Here is a 19,548-nt window from a genome sequence, read left to right as displayed (position 1 = left end):
TCAAAGTAGGCAAGGACTGGCTCAGCTGTCACAGTTCTCTTTAGATCTTGCCATTCTTCGTCATGTTTTGTTGTCCACTCAAAGACTACGTTGTGATGCAGCAGCAAACTTAGGGACTTTGACTTGAAGAGAGGTTTGGAATGAACTTGCCCCGGAAGTTTATCATCCCCATTGCTCGCAGAAGTCCTTTTTTCTCAGTTGGAACTGGCATGTCCAGTATTGCTTGCACTTTGGTCCCGTCAGGCACCACTCCATCTGCTGTGAGCTTGTCTCCCAAGAATGTCTATTCTGTAACTCCAAACAGACATTTCAGAAATCAGACATCCCTTTATTGACATTGTACTCAAGTGTGCAACGAGATTAGAGATTTCTCTCGTTTTAGTTTAAGTCCATTAATTTTAACTCTTTGTAGCAGTTCCTCGAGTCTCTCATTGTGTTCTTGTTCCGTGTTTCCCCAAACAACCAAATCATCAATGTACACACGGGTTCCTTCCAGACCTTCTATGATTGACTCCATAGCTCTGTGAAAGAACTCAGGCGCAGACCTTATGCCAAATGGCAGTCTCAGAAAACAGAAACGCCCAAATGGTGTGTTGAAGGTGGTGTACCTGCTGCTTTCGGTGTCCAGCTTCAGCTGCCAAAATCCATGCGATACATCTAATTTGCTGAAGTACTTAGCACCTGCCATGTCACTCAGGATTTCTTCACGCTTGAGAATCTGATAATGTTCTCTTATCATGTTTTCATTCAGATCTTTGGGGTCGAGGCAAACACGTAACTCTGGGGAGTTTCTCTTTTTAACACATGTGATGGAATTTACCCAGTCGGTGGGTTCTTCCACTTTCTCTGACTCTGATCGGTGTCATTCTGCTCAGTTCCTTTTTTAATCTCTCTTTGAGAGGGGCTGGGACTCTTCTCGGGGCATGTACTACAGGTTTAGCATCTTCCTTGAGCTGTATTTTGTAAGTGTAAGGTAGCGTCCCTTGTCCTTTGAAGACAGAAAAGTATTTGTTCACTATACTCTTACTACCTTCACTCTGCAACACTTTGTTGTTCTTATTGACATCCTTGCTGTTGATTTGGTAAATTCTTTTTACCAATCCAAGATCTTCAGATGTCTTGTCTCCAAGGATTGACTCCAGTCCACTTGGCACAATTGTGAACGTTAACTTGTGTTGTCTTCCCTTTGCTGTCACTTTTAGCCTACAACATCCCTTTGTTTTTTTTGGCTGATTGTTGTCGGTTTTCAATTTCACGGCCTTCTCTTCAAGTGATTTCAAGTCTTTTTCGTTTATTATGTTTGCTTTTGCTCCTGTGTCAATTTTAAAAGTAACAAGTGTCCCATTGACAAGCAGTGGTGCAATCCTTTTATCTTCTTTTACTGCATTAACAGCTTGCTCTGGGTCTCCTCTAGTTTGTTGTTGCACATCGCTTTCGTCATATGACACGATTTTGATGAAAAACGTGTCACTTAAGTCATCACTATCATCTGTGTCTTCCTGCACGTTGTGCACTTTCTTTTTGGTGTTGCACATCTTAGCATAGTGATTTTGCTTTTTACACTTAGCACATGTTCTCCCAAATGCAGGACACCGTTTTGGCTCGTGCATTTCTCCACACTTTTTCCAGCTGAATGGAGCTTGATCATTTTCATTGTTTTTGGTCTTTTTCTTGAATTGCAGTTTACCTTTCCTCGTCACTGCCTTCACAGACTCTGTTTTTTCATAAGATGGCGCTGCTTGGAAAGTTAGCACGTGCTGCTTTGCTAGCTCGTTAGCTTGGCAAGTCTTTATTGCACTTTCCAATGTTGGGTCGGCTTCCCTCAACAGCCTCTCTCTTAGTTTCTTTTCGTTCGTCCTGTTGGAATTTATCTTTATATCAATGTTAGAATTTAACTTTAACCCAGTGTAAACTCAAATTAGTAATCTGACTCCAATTTGCGACCTTCCCCAACACTCACTCATCCAACAATATGCGCGCTCGTTCTGCAATAGAAAGGTATCAGGAAGCCGGCATTTTCACACACGAAGTGGATTTATTCCCAATACAGATTTCCTACATGGCACCTGGATCTCGAATCCCTCTCAATACAAGTCTACACCTCTCTTGCCACCAGCGAATGTGTTCTACCCCCGAGTTGCCCAGTACTGATTCATACTATACAACATGCAAAATGGCACAGACAAAGGCATCCTGGCATGATTCTATTGGCTATGTGTATTGCAGTTAACTTTAGCTCGCTCTCATTGGTCTTTCTCCTCCCGCCGAATCCCGTGGCTCCTCCTGCGTGCGATTCCCCGATGGCCGCTCCTTCCCGGAGTCATCTCGTCTCGCTCAGCACCTTGTTTCTAAAACATTCCATTCTTGCACAACCCCCGCAACCAGTTTCGCGCCACCAGTCACACTCTCAGCATTTTACAATATCACATTTTCATACATTGGATGCACCAACATCTAATGAACTATGTTAAGCTCAAACTCTTATATTCCTTTAATAGTCAAAAGTATGAAATCCTTTAAGTGTAACTGAAGTTTAGACCATGCTAATGACCAGACACTCAGAGGAATGCAGGAAGATTAGATCACAGCTGCACCACAGGAGGTGTGAACGAGACCCCTCTGAAACAATGGACTTCCATGCCAGGATCACAAAAGTGGCTCCGAGCAGTATAACCTTTGTTCAGTTTTAAATTGACTGCCATATACATTATCCTTTAGTCCCGAACACAATCTGATCCCTTATCATTGAGTTTTTCAGATCACCAAAGTTAGACTTAGCTTTAATTTTGAGATCAGGGGGGAAATTGTCAAAGGACACACCGGGCTGTTAGAGTCTTGAACGAAACACGTATCTCTCATAAGTTTCGTTTTTCTTAGCTAGACAGTGTTCATCAGATTTTTGTAGGACCTTTTCAAACTTGTCTTTATCTTCGGGTTCATCATAAACAAAGGTGTTGAATACCTCAATGGCCTCGTCTCCGGCATTGGTTCGCAAAAGGGCTATTTTTCTTTCGTCCGCTCTGTTACCGACTCCCACAGCGGCAAGGTAGAGCTGGAATTGTTGCTTGAAAGCCCGCCAACTCGCGTCCACATTTCCCGTCATTTTCAGCGCTTCTGGTGGCCTTACGGACTCCATCTCGCGTCAGTCCTTTTCTTGACCCTCGACCTGCTACCATGTAATGTTCTGTCTTCTATTTTAAGAAGTCACGCAGGTAATGTGATGCTGCAAGCTTGTGTCTCTTTATTTACTGACTTGCATTCTCGTCTTTGTGCATTCACACTTGTTCGTCTGGTAACTAAACACACATCAGGCAATACTGCCAACTAGTGACTAATGATATAACTGCTATCATTACAGTTACTTTACGTTTGACATCAAACCACTTCGTCGTGATGACGTCAGACATTTACGTGTTCCTTTTATTTTATGTTTAGATACTTAATGGTTGCAATACAACATTTCTGTTCATAGCTGCTGCTCGTGCGTACATCGAAACAATTCATTTTAGCGATTAGCGCGCTTATCACCTCCTCGCCTCCTCGTTTAGCACGCTACTTGTTAGTGGAGTCGTTTATTTTCCATCACGTAGCTTGTTGCTGCTGCTGTGCATAGTCTTACATATAGTTCAAACAAAGTCCGTTCTGCTGCGGCGGAAGATAGCTTAGCGCAGGGCATTTAAGTAGCGGAAAGAAATCACCTCCGGGACAACGAGCGACAGGGCGACGCTTTTTTTTTCTTTTTTTTATTCAGTACCGCGTGAACTAGGCGCACAAACAGCTTTGACTAGCTCAAACTCGCGTTGTCTGAGATCGCCTTTTTCTGTCCCAAAACTATGCATCGTACAGCTGGACTACGGCGGAAAAAAAGCATGTTCCCCAGGGTCCCACGCGCCCGCCTCAGCATCGCACCGCGACCCACTATTTGAGAATCACGGCTATAAAGAGTGAAGATGAAGACACGGTCTACTGAAAGATCAAGTGTGAGGGAAGCTTGACCCACCGTATATTGAGTAATAAATCTAATTTAAGAATGCTCACGTTATTTATTTATTTTTTTAACACAAACTTCCTAGATTCCTATTTCTTTTGGCTTGACAGGACGCGGAAGTTGTTCGCCTCCGTAGGAGTGCTCATCGTAATAAGCTTGCGCAACCTTTACTGCTTGGACATACTTTTTATACTTTTTATTATTTTTTGTAAACAGTGACTGTTTTAAATTTTTAACCTGCGGGCACGCTCCCACCGGTGAACCGGCCAACTGTCAAACAACTGTCAAACAGCTAGCATACTTCCGCCTCAGACTAGCCGCTGCTAGCCTGCCGTGCTAGCCCCGGTCACCGGACCCGGTTCATAATGGTGCAGGATGAAACAAATAAAACAATCTCTGACCTGAGAGAGGAAGACCGTCGTCTGACGGAAGAACTCCGTCAAAAAGAGTCCCTCGTCGCGTCTTTCACGACCCGTTTCCCACAACTCTCCGCCGTCATTATGGATAGGCAATCCAGCGAAATCACAGCGGTGAGTATGACAGAGGCTCCACTGACGGACACGGTGAGATGGGATCCAGCTACCTGCCCAGGCCCATCCTGTTCAACACCACTCCATGGTACCACCTGGGTCGAGGTGGCATCCCGCAGCGAGAGGAGCAGAGAACCATCTCCCCGCCCTCGATTGGTCATGAGGAATCGTTTTTCCTCCCTGGCAGAGGATTCTCCCGCTGCCAGGGAGGAAAAACGTGCTCCTTTGAATTCTCTGCCGCTCATGCAAAATTCGGCCGGAGTGGGTAAGTCCACGCGTGGCCCGGTCGGCCGTTCTCGAGTGGGGCTGCTCAGGGACGCAGTGTCCCGGCACACGAGTGGGCCACAACATCGGCACCACTCACCAGTCCCGTCCTCAGTTGCCACCCGGCCTGAGGAGCACGATTTAGGACAACGAGGTCGGGATTCTCTTCACAGAGTCCACAGAGTTCACGGTTCCCCTGGCACTCATTCTTCACATCCTCTGCACTCACCAACCACCGTCATTGTTGGCGACAGCATCATTAAACACACGCGCTACATTGGTACTATCACCCGCTGTTATCCCGGAGCCAACGTCACGGACATAGCTAACATCCTGCCAGATGTTCTTCTCTCTCTTCCACCATCCGTATCCCGGCTCGTTGTCCACGTGGGGACGAATGAAACAGTGCGCCGACAATCGGAACAAACCAAGCGAGATTTTAATGTCCTCTTCGACCTGCTAAAAACATGTGGTCTGTCGGTCTGGGCAAGTGGCACTTTATCGCCGCTATCCCCCGGCAGCGAGCGCTTCAGTCGTCTTTTAAGCCTGAACACATGGTTCATACGCACTTGCGGACATTTCGGTTTTGCTTTTATTGACAATTTTAACCTATTTTGGAACCGTCCTTCCTTTTACCAACCAGACGGTTTTCACCCAAGCTTCCTGGGTAGCTCGATTTTAGCAGCTAACATTCATTATGCAGTTGTCAATCTGCTCCCCCTAATTACCGGACTATTTATCCACCCCTGGCCGACAGCTCTGCGTCGGAACATTTCTCCTGCTACGCCATTTTATGGACTTCACGACCACCCTCCTTCTCGCTCATGCCCACGCTCATGCCCTCGCTCATGCCCTCGCTCATGCCCTCGCTCATGCCCTCGCTCATGCCCTCGTTCATGCCCCCGCTCCTGCTCCATGCTCTTGCCCCATGCTCATGCCCACGGTCCCTTGTGTTTTGTCACGATCCTCGTCACTTGTCTTCTTTCGTTCTATTTAGTCACGTTTAGTTTGTCCACGCCACGTTGTTTGTCCTCGTTGTTTGATTCAGTTAATAAATTCCCTTTAAGTTACCCTTTCCCCTGCTTCCTCGCTTTCTGGGTCCACCTCCTCCTCGCCGACCGGCGAGCGATACCTGACAAAGTTCAACTGTGCAAAAACCAGTGTGTTTTTCGTAAGACCATGCCTTGTGATCCGGATGCATTTGTATTGTGTGCTGTGTTAATGGCCCAGTCTGATATGACTCTACCAAGAGATCCATATCAGGCTGTGAACATGTATTTGTACCTCAAAGAGGCCATCACCGCAATTCTGTAATTCACAAGCATTACGTTTTCATTGGCCATAAAGATTCATTGTTGGTGAAACTATTTTTCCTTCCTTTCACCAATCATGCGAGTATGGTATCCATATTTTCTTTTACATTCAAATTAAAATATGACATACACTTTCTGTCTTGGTCACTGACTTCAGCCACAATTTCTGAACCTAACTGCATGTTAAATAATATTTCTGCAGACAGCTGTTGTGGAATGCGCTATTTAAATAAAGTAGTATTGTATTATCCTAATTGAGATTTTAGAAACTTGCCTGTTAAAGATGATGACATAATTGTCACTCCTTGCTTTGGTCAGCAGGTGGTGTCATGTGTTTAAAAAATGCAATATGTTACACTGAAATAGAACAAATTTTATTAGCAATCACAAATTCTTACAAACATCAATTTACCTGACAGAAAGGCAACGTTAGGATATCTGTTCACGAACAGCCTTTGGATGCAAATGGAATGGCAACTGGAAAAACTCTCGTAACAGAGCAAATATTTTTTTAACAATTTAGAATGTATGAACACTACATATCAACAGCAATTAACCATTCGACCCTTGATGGGCAACTCTGGGTCTTAAAAAAAGTGTTGTGAGTCTTGGGACATCTTTTTTCCCCAATTATTATTTTTAATTATTATTTAGAAACTTCAACGGACCTTAATTAGGGAACTTTTGGGAATTTGGAGGGAAGCCGGAGTACCTGTAGAACAGCCATGCAATCATCGGAAGAACAAGCCAACTTCACACACAAAAGGACCTCAAAATTGTGGAACGTGATGATCACTCGTACAACATGCCTTTTTCAAAGCTAAATTAATCAAATCAAATGTATATAACTGCAGCACAGGATGAGAAGTTATCACATCCACCTAAAAAGTTGCATGCTCAAATCCAGTCTTCAGCCTTCTGCGTGGCATTTGGCACCATGTGGGTTTTCTCCATGTGCTCCAACTTTCTCCCACATTCCTGGTCCTGGTCTGGTGAACAATCCACGATGAACCCCGCTTCTCACACAAAAATAAGATAGTGCTCCATCTAACATGGAACCATCATAAAAATAAGTGGAGCAGAAAATGTGGAAACTATGGCAGTGTATTAATGTACAAACAGAAAAGCCTACTCTCTGCATGGTGTCAGATTTAAAGAATGTCCATTTCTAAGTAGTTACTGGACAGAATGTTGTCAAACTCTGTGCGGAATTCAGGGTAAGAGCTGTATGTGCATGGTACTTCAAGTGTGGCTCCACAGGTATGGGCAACAGGCCTTCTGTTCAGTCCACTTTCACTATTGAAGCATACCAGAATGTTGTCAACACAGATGACAGAGGAACCAGTCCAGAAACGCAGGATTTTTTCAGCTTTGGTTTGATCAGCATTTTTTACATAACGTTGGAGATAGTTAAAGGTTGCTTGCTCTCCTTGAGACATCACCATCTTTGTTGTTTTAAGCAGTTGCAACACTTTTTTGCCTGTGGCCTTCTTGGAGTCATACAGGGACAACACACTTCGCTTATCTGGTAATTTGTGATGCACAGGTATCATTATTGTGGCGAAACAATCAAGTATAAACTTGGGCTCTTGTAGAAGGGCTTTATGAGCCATTGTTTGAATGGCAGGCTGTAAGCTAGTCTTTGGTGGGAGGAAATGGGAACCCATTCTTGTAAATACATCAAGCAAGTCCTCTTCATCACTTTCCTCTATTGTGCCCTTGGAGGCCCTTCTCAACTGCTGATCTCTCAATGGGAGGAAGGTAGTTAAGGAATGATGATGTAAGGATGTCTACATCAACTGAGTCAATGCCATGGATGCAGGCTAACATGAAAGCTTTTGATAGCCTCACTGGCATGACACCATGGTCTAATAACCCTTTCACCCAGATCCGGCCAACCGCTTGCCATTCAGCCTCACAAAAATCTGGCCTCAGCCTTGGAACCCGCTCTGTTTCCCCCTCACACTGTTCAAGAAATTTTTCCCAGAATGCAGTGTAACCTTCCCTTGACACGCCAGCATCATCAATAGCTTTTTCATTTACAAACTTAATCTTTAAATTGAATTCCATTATACTACTGTCCATAAACACTGACAAAAGATCATCAACAATCTTTATCCTACAAATCGATGCATGCCATGTAGTCCTTGGATCGCTATGGTTGTCAGGTGAGGTTGTCGGGGACAGGAGACTGCTTGAAATTGAGAGCACGTCTTGCGTTTGATTTGGTCCACTGTCCTGAAAGAATAAACATTCAAACAACAAAAATACTGTTTAGTCAACAAAGCAAAGGTGAAATGTGAAATGAACTTTGACGATAATTGTGTGAGTATCAAAATAATGCCTGATCCTATGTGTCCTATAATGCAAGTAAAAACCTAACAATAATAATAATGCATCATATTTATATAGCGCTTTTCTGGACAATTACCAGACACTCAAAGTGCTCACAATGAATACATTATTCATGCACTCATGCATTCACACGATGGTGGTGTTAAACTACGTATTTGCCACAACTGCCCTGGGCAGGTTGACAGAAGCGTAGCTGCGAGTGTGCGCCTACGACCCCTCCCGACCACCACCAAACATTCACACCAAGCCATACATTAATGTGAGTGGCTGTGGAGGACACATGATTGGATGGAGTGGGAATCGAATGGTTGTACCTCTGACCTGGCCCCTACCTCCCAAAAACCAACAGAACTACTATAAATAGTCAATTTAAAATTTATGTTAAGGATTCAAATTAAAGTGTTGCTTCAGATTATTTAACAACAAACATTTCCGAAATTATATTTTTGTTTTCAAGAAATTCACACCTTAAGCATTCTTGCAATTCTCTGGAAGTATGTTTTATATATGTGACGTCGCACAAAAACTGAATGCTGCTTCTCCATGATAATGTTCCCCTCAATCCCTGAAACTGTAAATGTAAACTGTAGGACCATTAAATGACAAAATACGATATTATATTACTTAACAGTTGTGTAAAATAAGTCAGTAGTTTAGAGAGTGTGTTTGGGGTAACTTGCAATGGAGCCTACCTGTGCAGTCACCTCTTGTTGAGTGGACTGTCCAACTTGCGAAGGCAGGTCATTAGCAGCAGGAGGGAGAGGAGGTTGTGAAGCCTGTTCGGTCCCACCTACATCCCAGAACTCTGAAGAATTAATTGAACACAATGTATTAAATGACAAACGTATTATTCGTTAAACCTCAAGTTAATGGCCTTGTCAAACAATTTATTACGCTGTTATTTACTGTATACTGAGTCTTTCTAAAATGGAATTTTACATATTTTTATAACGCCCCCAAAATCTCAATATATTTCAGAAAAAGAAAAGTATGACAGTATGAAATGTACAGACTTTAATTAGCAGATTAATCCACTCTTTCAAATGATTTAAAACCTGCATTAGTATTTCTACCTTACCCCAACAATTACTACAGACTCATCTTGATATATTCTCCCAAGGCTGTCCTGTGGATCCCATTCAACTGTATCTGCTTCTTCAAAAGTGTCGGGGGAGCTGTACTCCATCTCTGTTTGTGAGAATCCATTCGGAACTGCTCTGGTCATGTCCATAATTTCAAAGCAAGCATCAGGGGAAGTCTTTAGAATTTGGGAGATTAATCCAAACTGCATCCTGTCCGTTTGTGTTGATGTCTGACTCCTTCCCCTGGCCAATGTTTGTTTCATTATTTGCTGTTGAGGTTGAAGAAGATGGTTGGGATTTTCCTGCCTCTTCTGCTATCCCACTCTCAGAAAGTCGTCGTTGTTTGTTTAACCTTGTGTGGGGGTTCGGGTTTGTGGGGCCTGGCGAGGTTATTGTTGTTTTCAGGTCTCCGGCAGTTTCCAGCCAGGCACGCCTCCGGCTTGAGAGGGCGTCGGCTCCTGCGCACCTGCAGCTCATCAACAGCAATCACCGCAGGGTTAAAGCTCAGCGCTGCCAGGAGCCAGACGCCGGATTATCCCGTGACCAACCGTGGCACCTGGCTCATGTCGTCGTTCACCTTGCTCTCGCCTGGTTGCCGTGACATGCGTTCGTCGTTAACCTCTGAATGTCCTCGTTCTCCCTCCAGCCGCCCAGCGCCCGTCCGAGCCCGCTCCTCTGCTGCCTACCGTCGAGTTCCTGACCGCCGCCTGCACCTTGGCCGCCCCTACGCTGCCTGCCTGCCGTTCACCGCTTCCGCCTCCTCGCCGGCATCTTCCCCGCCTCGCCGATCTCCTCGCCCGCGCTCCTCCCGCCACAGCGCCTGTCTGCCTCCCGCTCACCGCTCCCGCTGCGCCGTCACCGGCCCGCCTTCTCCCGCTGCTGCAGGCTCGTCTGCCCTGTCGCGTCGCTCGTCCACCAGCCACCCTTCCCCGGCTCCCGATCTCGCTGCTTCCCCTCCTATCATACCAATAAAACCTCCTCTCCTCTCCACGCTTGCTTTTGGGTCCTGTTTTCACTCCACTCGGTTCACCGAACCGCCACACCTTGCTTGTAATTGCAAACTCTGCAACAAATACAGTGAACTCTAAAACAATTGTCTGCAACAATTTAAAATCATCTAATGGTAAGCACTTTATTCTGATTAAATGCTGGGCAAACACTACAGATTAGGATAAAACACTTTAGAAATAGTATTAAATAGCTGTGAATTTTCCCTCAGTCTTTGTGATGCATTTTTTAGCAAACATGTTCATTGTTGGCACACATGTTTTTGTTTTTTTGAGTAGCAAAAAGACTTCACTTCTGTTTTACTTAAATCGAGCATAACAAATAATGCATCAACTGGCACAAACCTGTTCGCCTACGTCACTGTCAGATGAGTGTCCGTGATCCAGTACATTTCTATACAGATCACCTCCGTCAAGGTGAGATCCATCTTCATTCAACTGTGAAAGTCCTCCCTTCATGTTGGTGACAGATAAAGTATCTTCACTGTGTTCATCCACTTGACATGTGGAAGGAACTTCTTTTGTGCAAATGTAAAATCTCAGCAGCTTCAGTTTGTTTTTTTTCATAGAGTCTGCCAACCGTTTCATCTAAAGTAATCTGATTTCTTTTAAAGTCACATACCTCAAAAGTAAAGTCACCAACTGATCCTTTGGTTGAGCTTCCATCTGGGAAAAATAACTCTTTTCCCAATTCCAAAATCTGAGCAACAGTTGCTGTTTTTTCCATAATGGCATGCCTTGTTCCTCCACCATTGGTTGTCCTAACTTGATGGTATTCATTGCCATAAAAATGGAGCCATCCTATGTCAATCTTCCTGCAACTCGTTTCCGCAGAAATTTTTTTTTCTCTTGCCATTCCCCTGTCGTGGTTTTGGAGCACACCTGGAGTTCCACTCAGTACACCTTTTTTCCTTGATCTTATTTTGTCCCTTAATGTCTGTATGAGAGTTTCATTATCAGCACTGGGCATTTTCTGTCGACAAAAGCAAAGGACAGCTACTCGATCACCGTAGGAAGTGATATATTTGCCCAATTGCTCGTCAGTCAAAAGCGAAATTACTGCCATGTCAACCTGCAAATATGAAATATGAGAATAAATACTTGCAATGTTTACTTACTTAATAACGTATTTTGTATATATTCACATGAGTAATGGCACACAGCAGTCATAATTAAATGTATTCAATATTAAACATCTGGAAGTGGCAGTACATTTACTATTTTTGTAACGTAGTTTTTAATTTGTGTTAAATATCTTCAATACTATAAGAGCATTAACAGTGCAGCTAGACTAGATAGAAATGCTGGCTTCACCCCTCCCCCAGTTAAGTTCACACTGTATTTTTACCTCTATGTTACTAAAAAATAGTTACTAAAATAATAGTCAATCAAATTTATGCTTTTCTTGCCACTCAAGAGGTAAACAGTTTGCACGCTAGTATTATGCAAAACAGAAAGTTAACAGTAGGGACCCATATTGCTATTATTAAGGAATTATGTTAGAGTGAATTGTATGTTGCTTGTCGCTTTTCATGCGCATAATGTCACCGTGAGGGACATCTCTTGACCGCAAGAAACGTTCCAAGCCCTCCTCCATGATTAGTGCCGCCTCCAACGTACTGTCGTCTCTTGAACAGTCGCGCATTCAAGGCAAGGGTAGGCAAACTGACCCGGAAGTACATAAACGCGCATTAAAAAAAAAAAAAAAACATTCACTCTAAGAAAAAACTAAACAACTTTGCGTTCCCTCGCAAAGTCTGCCAGGGAACGCAAACTTTGCGAGGGAACGCAATCTTTGCAGGGAACGCAAAGTTTTTTTTCTCTCTTCCGTGTCCCCTAAGGGGCTCCGTACAAGTCAGTGAACGTTTTACGACGAAATAATCCTTTTTTGTTTAGCACTCGCTTCAGATGTCTTTCACTTATTTGAAAACCGTGCTTAATATCCAGAACTGATTTTATTTCTTTGTATTTCAAGCCAATTTCAAAGTAAAATTCAATTAAACTCGCCCATGGGTGAACACACGCCATCTTTGCTGCGTTTGTTTACACGGAAGATGACCCGGAAGTACATAAACGCGCATTAAAAAAAAAAACATTCACTCGAAGAAAAAACTAAACAACTTTGCATTCCCGCAAACTTTGCGAGGGAACGCAAAGATTTTGCGAGGGAACGCAAAGTTTTTTTTTTCTCTTCCGTGTCCCCTAAGGGGCTCCGTAGAATCGCGAACTCATAGAAACTACGACACAACGCCACTTTACTGCAGCTTGTTGTGAAGATACAATCACATCGCTGGTACTGTGCTGTTCCTTTACTGCCCTCTGCTGTCGAAACACGCACATGTTTCAAATCAACCTGGAAAATGGATTTCCCTTCACATCAACCATCCCAAATGAACCAAACTGTGACCACATATTTCGTGGGTCACACTTTGCTGTGCTACAATAAAACGCCGCACAGGAGTGGGAAAACTTTTCTCTCGGCCTTCTCACTGAGAGGTTTGGCGGACCGCTCCTCACAAGTGACAAAGACAATCTTGGCTGGTTGATTCAGTTGTACAGTCAGAAGGCTTGTCCGGTTGTTTTGCAGAAACTTCTCTGACAGTTCCCAAATACGAACTTGAAAAACGTATTCAACTTAACTGCCGTTGAGAGAAACTGAGACGATTTGCGTTTCTCTGTCTGGTTCTTTTTATAGTTCAACTTCTCGTTCAGTTTTTCACCTTTTTACACAGCATAATGAAGGCCAGTTGAGCAAGTGGAACAAGTGATTTTATTGATGATTGTGGAAGGCAACGATTTCATAAGCACCATTTCTTCTCACACCTTTTCCATTAAGTACGATTAAAAAGACAACTGAAAAGCATAATGTTAAAAAATGTTGTTCCAGGCAAAGGCAATCATATTCATAATGTTTGATGTAAACACCAAAACAAATCATCATCACTCAGACACATTGCTTCTTCTGACACTGATCACATTGGCTTAGTGTCAATAAAAGAGGTTTGCAAAATTAAATTGACATTTTATTCAAAATCACATTTACATCTTACCACAAAGAGTCGGTTCTTTCATTTTTTTAATCTTCAAGGATCGCTGCTTTTCTCACCAGCACAATCGTGTCTCTCAGCACTACGTTTAGTGAAGAATTTTTTAGCGCAAACGCTGCAACTGAATGGCTTGTCTCCACTGTGCGTTCTTGTGTGGCTTGTTAACTGTGAATTTTGAGAGAAACTCTTGCCACAAACTGAGCAGGAAAAGGGTTTTACTACAGCGTGCTTTCTTGTGTGGCTTGTTAAACTTGACTTTATAGAAAAGCTTTCACCACAAACTGAGCAGGAAAAAGGTTTTTCACCACGGTGTGTTCTTGAGTGCGCTGTTAATTGTGACTTGAGAGAGAAACTCTTGCCACAAACTGAGCAGGAAAAAGGTTTTTCACCACTGTGTGTTCTTGTGTGGATTGTTAACGTTGACTTACGGAGGAAGCTTTTGCCACAAACTGAGCAGGAAAAAGGCTTTTCTCCAGAGTGTGTTCTTCTATGTTTTGTTAAATTTGACTTTTGAGAGAAACTCTTGCCACAAACTAAGCAGGAAAAAGGCTTTTCTCCACTGTGCGTTCTTGTGTGATATGTTAAAGTTGACTTTACAGAAAAGCTTTTGCCACAAACTGAGCAGAAAAAAAGTTTTTCTCCAGAGTGAGTTCTTCTATGTTTTGTTAAATTTGACTTTTGAGAGAAACTCTTGCCACAAACTGAGCAGGAAAAAGGCTTTTCTCCACTGTGCGTTCTTGTGTGATATTTTAAAGTTGACTTTACAGAAAAGCTTTTGCCACAAACTGAGCAGGAAAAAGGTTTTTCTCCAGTGTGTGTTCTTCTATGTTTTGTTAAATTTGACTTTTGAGAGAAACTCTTGCCACAAACTGAGCAGGAAAAAGGCTTTTCTCCACTGTGAGTTCTTGTGTGTCTTGTTACCTGAGACTTCTCAGAGAAGAATTTTCCACAAACCGAGCAAGCAAAAGGTGTTTCACCAATGTGTGCTTTTGTGTGACATGTTAAAATTGACTTTCGAGAGAAACGCTTGTCACAAACTGAGAAGGAAAAAGGGTTTTCTCCAGTGTGTGTTCTTGTGTGCCTTTTTACATTTGACTGATTAACAAAACTCATGCCACAAACTAAGCAGGAAAAAGGTTTTTCACCACTGTGTGTTCTTGTGTGAATTATTAAATTAGACCTTTGAGAGAAACTCTTGCCACAAACTGAGCAGGAAAAAGGGTTTTCTCCAGTGTGTGTTCTTGTGTGCCTTTTTACATTTGACTTATGAACAAAACTCATGCCACAAACTGAGCAGGAAAAAGGTTTTTCACCACTGTGTGTTCTTGTGTGGCTTGTTAAATGTGACTTTACAGAAAAGCTTTTGCCACAAATTGAGCAGGAAAAAGGTTTTTCTCCACTATGTGTTCTTATGTGCTGTTTTAAAGAGAATTTTGAAGTTAATGATTTCCCACAGTGAGTACATACCCAACTGTCAGTGTGACATGCCCTTTCACCTTTGGCTTGCCCATCATCAGCATCATCATCATTCGTATCATTATCATCATGAGCGTCTGATAATGTGTCCTCATTATGTGCTTGTGATGGCGCCCAGTGGTCTTCGTCATCTTCTGTTGTCACGTGACGACTTGAACTGCTGCTTGTAGGCTTCGCCCCTCTGTTGTCCTTGTTTTCATCTTCAGTCTTTATAGGGACAACGTTCACTGGTGACTTGTTGATCTCCTCTTCTTCCTCCTCCTTTTTGATGTGAGTCCAGTCTGGCTTCTCTTTCACAGAACAGAGATCATATTCACTGACGTCTGCAGGACACAGAAAGACAAATTTGGTTTGGTCAAGTCAAAGCTCATGCGGCGACTTTGTCCTATTTTCTACAGTGCTAACTTGACTTGAGCCTGCTGCACACGGATTAATGCGTGCGACCCCGATTTGGACCGGACCATGGGGACATTTCACAAAATTACGTCCTACGATGTAAACCTCCCTTTCCGAGCAGCACAACTGTGATAAACGAGCATTTAAAAAGGAAGCACGTTGCGGCCGATGCCCGATTTCATTCCTGACATAGTCACAGAAGTTTCTGGAAGCGAGCTGAAGTTAGCACACACAGGCTATTGTGTGCGTCTGATGGAACACCTGTTGTGGGACCCTAACATATTGATGCAGACCACTGGGGGCCATCGCAACATAATGTCATGGATAGAATAGAAATCCTTCAAGTAAAATAAAAGTATTTCTTTTTGCATTAAGAGACAGAACTAAATGTTCCTGGACTTGTAGGTAGAAAAGGGGGTTGTGACGTTCAGCCTTTTTGAGACCATAGTAAGACAAAGATGCAGATGCATTCCTTGCAGCATGCGCTTGTTCACTGATGAGATCCGTGCAACCCTGGATGGATGCATTCAATGTATTTTAAATGTTTGGATGAGGTGAAACTACGCACGTGCACAAAACTGTGCAGGGCCACCCGAGGTTCATTGACTCTCACACGACCAAGCCAGTACAAAGTTCATAAATAAGACCAATATGTACTTGATTTTTAAAAAAAAAACTGAATATTTTGTGTTTTATCCACTAAAATTGATTACCCGCCATAGACGTTTTCGCCGCAGTGTGCACATTTTTTAGAGTCAGGCAGAATTCCTTCCGTAAGGAATTGCTTGAACAAGATCTGTCAGAGTTTTTGTCAAAAACGAGACAAGCCTGTACAAGTGAATCACTCAGCCAAGATTGTCTTTGTCCTGGGGGTTAAGATCGGGGATGTCGATTGTGGCTATGTAAAGCCCTTTGAGACTGTCTGTGATTAAGGGCTATACAAATAAAATTGACTTGACTTGACTTGCAAGGAGCAGTCCGCCAAAGAGAAAAGCTTTCCCGCTCCTGTGCGACGTTTTATTGAAGCACAGCAAAGCAATTTGAAGATGCAAACTCATAAATAATGGAAAAACATGAACACTTTGACTTCATCACACCCGTCCACACGCTTCCTGTTGTTCGAACGGTTTCAGCTTACAAGACATGTTTGGGTCACACTTCTGTTCAATGCGAGCAAAAACGGTTTCCTGTCAAACACGGTTCAAGACGTGCATCTGTTTTTGTGGCTTCCGGCTAAACTGCCAGCATAGACACAACTCTGTTACCACTGAACTCACGTTTTCCTGTTTAAGAGGTCCATGTTTTTGTGACCTTTTATTAACCTGTAAGCATAGTTTTGAAACATGAGGTGTCAGGTTGAAATGCCCTGAGGCCTTTGGGAGAGCTTAATTAGCTGCTGACTGAAATAGCTTACTGCACCAGATAAAGGTGACTGACACCAGGGAAAAAGCAGGCATTGTTGTTCATTTTTACAGCCGTCCTGCTTCCTTCAGCTCTGTGCACCCTCTCTCTGCTAGCCCCCCAATATTAAAAGATAAAACGGCAATAACCTTGAACGCATTTCCCCAAACAACTTAATGTTGTGATGCATATTTTTAACGATAGAAAGTCGTTATTTACAAAGCAAATGAGAGTAAGACGTGTACAAACCTGCTTTGTGTAGCACAACACGAGGCTGCTTGCAAACTTCGTCAAGCAGTTGAAGATGTTGCTCGTTCTCTTCTTTTATTCCACAAAATTCCTCTTTGTACTTGGGTGTCGTTCTAGCACACATTTTCAAATGATGATTCCAACAAATAGGCACTTGATCTCTGCTTGGAGATAACTCGTGAGCTTCTCTTTGTTCGACGAGACGAATGAAAGATGGCGTCGTTTTTTTCCCTTCGAGAAAATGGTCGTCACCAAAGCGGAAGAACAGGACACACCCCGCTGTGATATGATTGGCTGCTGGCTGTGTGGAGCACTCTCACCGACCCACCGACAGATGTCGCCATTTGCGATGTAAAGCATTGTTATCTTCTTCTAAACATAGAGAAAAACCTAAGATGCACATGAACAAACATTTTAGTTCCCAAATATGAACTTGAGAGATGTATTGAATTTTACTTTTGTTGCTGGTTTTCTTTTCACATCTGACACCATGTTGTTGGTTGGATAGTATTCCAAATGTATTTCTCTATTTCTCTAACAGTTGACATGATAAAGTGATACTTTATGTCAACATGTTTGCCTTTTTACAGGGTTTTTCGCCAGCGACGTGGTTGTGAATTTTAAATTAAAATACATCACTGTTTTATTCTCTAAATGTTAGTCTTAAAAAATGATTTCAGTGTTTATAACAACTAACTTAAATATTTCATCATTCGTTTCAGTATTCATTCAACTACGGTGATTCATTATTTATTTCAAGATTCATTGAACTGTTTTAGTAATAATTTAGTATTCAATGTTTAATCGTGACATTATTTACTTTTTCAATATTTGTGTCACTACTTTGTTCAATTTTAATATTATGGACAATTATTTTGCAAGTAAGGTTTTTGTTATTTATTGTGGCCACCTGCTTTTGAAGGAAGTGCCTTTCGCTTCTTGTACTCGAGGATTCTTTGTGAAGCCAAAACAACACGACCTTGACTGATAAGTAGGCTCAACGCAGAAAAAGTATCTTTTTGTTTTAAGATTCCACTGTCAAATAAATCTTCATCTTCCTGTGTGCATCAGTATCTTCCCACGCACTTCTCCCACTGAGATTACTCTGCAGACTGACCCAAAAAACAATTTATTTTCCAGACTATCTCATTGATCTTCCCTAACTGCTGAAAATTCCACAACAATCTGGGGTCAGACGTGGGATAGCTGACGATCCGACGGTGAAATTCAGGGACGCTGGCGGGTGGCCTGCGGGGTTCAATTAAGACAGCAGCAGCAACAAACTGCGTGATGTGGATCATCTCCTCCGTGATGACTCCAGTCGCCATCAAGTTGCCAACTCCTGACATTCCAAAACCTTTGAGAGAAACTGAAACTACTTGCGTTTGTCTTTCTTGTTCTTTTTATCGTTCAACTTCTCGATCAGTTTTTCACCTTTTCACACAGCGTAATGAAGGCCAGTTGAGCAAGTGGAACAAGTCATTTTATTGATGATTGTGGAAGATACCGATTTCATAAGAACAGTTTCTTCTCACACCTTTTCCATTAAATACGATTAAAAAGACGACTGAAAAGCATAATGTTAACAAATGTTGTTCCAGGCAAAGGTAATTAATTTCATTTACATGTTCGATGTAAACACACACAAAAAAAAATCATCATCACTCAGACACAATGGTTCTTCTGGCACTGATCACATTGGCTTAATGTCAATAAAAAAGCTTTGAAAATTCAATATATCATATTTTCTAAAACACATTTACATCTTACCACAAAGAGTCAGTTCCTTCAGGTTTTTTTTTTTTGTCTTTTTTTAAGCTTCAAGGATCGCTGCTATTCTCGTAGGGCTGGGCAATAAACCGAAAATTTACCGTGATCGAAATTTAATAAAATCATTTTGCCCATGTCGGTTAATTCGGTGTTTAAAAAAAAAAAGAAGTCATTTTAGTCTGCAGCTATGTTCATGCCCCTGTAAGACGGCTTGAGCGGCTGTAGTCACGTGACTCCACCCAGCTGAACAAGAAAGAAAACTGACGACGCGGTCGTAGCTGTCGATTCAAATCTAGAAGCAGCTGACACGGCTGAAGACGACGTAATGTTCGTTGAAATTGTTCCTGTCTTGCTTGTCCCGAAAAGAAATTCCGACTTCTGTCGTTAAGAAATGTTTTGGGTTCCAAAAAGACGATGTTTGAGCAAAAGAACACGAACTACAAAGTGCGTCGTAAGCACCTGAAACAGCGCGTCCAACCTTTTCTTTTTCACCACCCACAACACAACCATGCTGTTGACTTGGAGCTTGTGCTAAAAGTTCAAAGTGAGAAGCAAGGTTGGACAAGTGACAACAGCCCATAACGGAGGCGACACCATACGAGAGAACGTCTAAGAGGTGGACGCGATAGCCTAGTACGGTGTTTTTCAACCACTGTGCCGCGGCACACCA

The 19,548-nt window shown here is 42.7% G+C and overlaps 1 protein-coding gene and 2 pseudogenes across 1 annotated transcript; all 3 read right to left on the bottom strand.

Annotated features, from left to right (window-relative positions):
* Positions 1 to 6,477: 6,477 nt before the first annotated feature.
* On the bottom strand, positions 6,478 to 9,675 carry LOC148342426 (uncharacterized; annotated as a pseudogene).
* Positions 9,676 to 10,869: 1,194 nt separating this feature from the next.
* Positions 10,870 to 12,143, bottom strand: LOC148342425 (uncharacterized; annotated as a pseudogene).
* A 1,148-nt stretch (positions 12,144 to 13,291) lies between these two features.
* Positions 13,292 to 17,280, bottom strand: LOC148342424 (uncharacterized). The gene is made up of 2 exons (XM_088288809.1): positions 17,109 to 17,280; positions 13,292 to 15,385 (listed from the first exon to the last, which is right to left on the bottom strand). The coding sequence occupies exons 1-2, from the start codon at positions 17,230 to 17,232 to the stop codon at positions 13,623 to 13,625; spliced, it is 1,887 nt and encodes a 628-aa protein (XP_088144935.1). The 5' UTR covers positions 17,233 to 17,280; the 3' UTR covers positions 13,292 to 13,622.
* Between the last annotated feature and the right edge of the window lie 2,268 nt (positions 17,281 to 19,548).

The sequence above is a fragment of the Idiotropiscis lumnitzeri genome, chromosome 2 (assembly GCF_059441095.1).
Source record: "Idiotropiscis lumnitzeri isolate Australia: NSW breed Sydney's pygmy pipehorse chromosome 2, RoL_Ilum_1.0, whole genome shotgun sequence".
Lineage (NCBI taxonomy): Eukaryota > Metazoa > Chordata > Actinopteri > Syngnathiformes > Syngnathidae > Idiotropiscis > Idiotropiscis lumnitzeri.
The sequence above is the reverse complement of the archived record's forward strand: the minus strand, read 5'-3'. Positions and strand labels throughout refer to the sequence as shown.

Coding starts and splice junctions, on each gene's coding strand:
- LOC148342424 (XM_088288809.1), bottom strand. CDS start 17,232: ATGTGTGCTAGAACGACACCCAAGTACAAAGAGGAATTTTGTGGAATA. Junction 15,386..17,108: donor TGTTGTGCTACACAAAGCAG/GTTTGTACACGT, acceptor TGTGTCCTGCAG/ACGTCAGTGAATATGATCTC.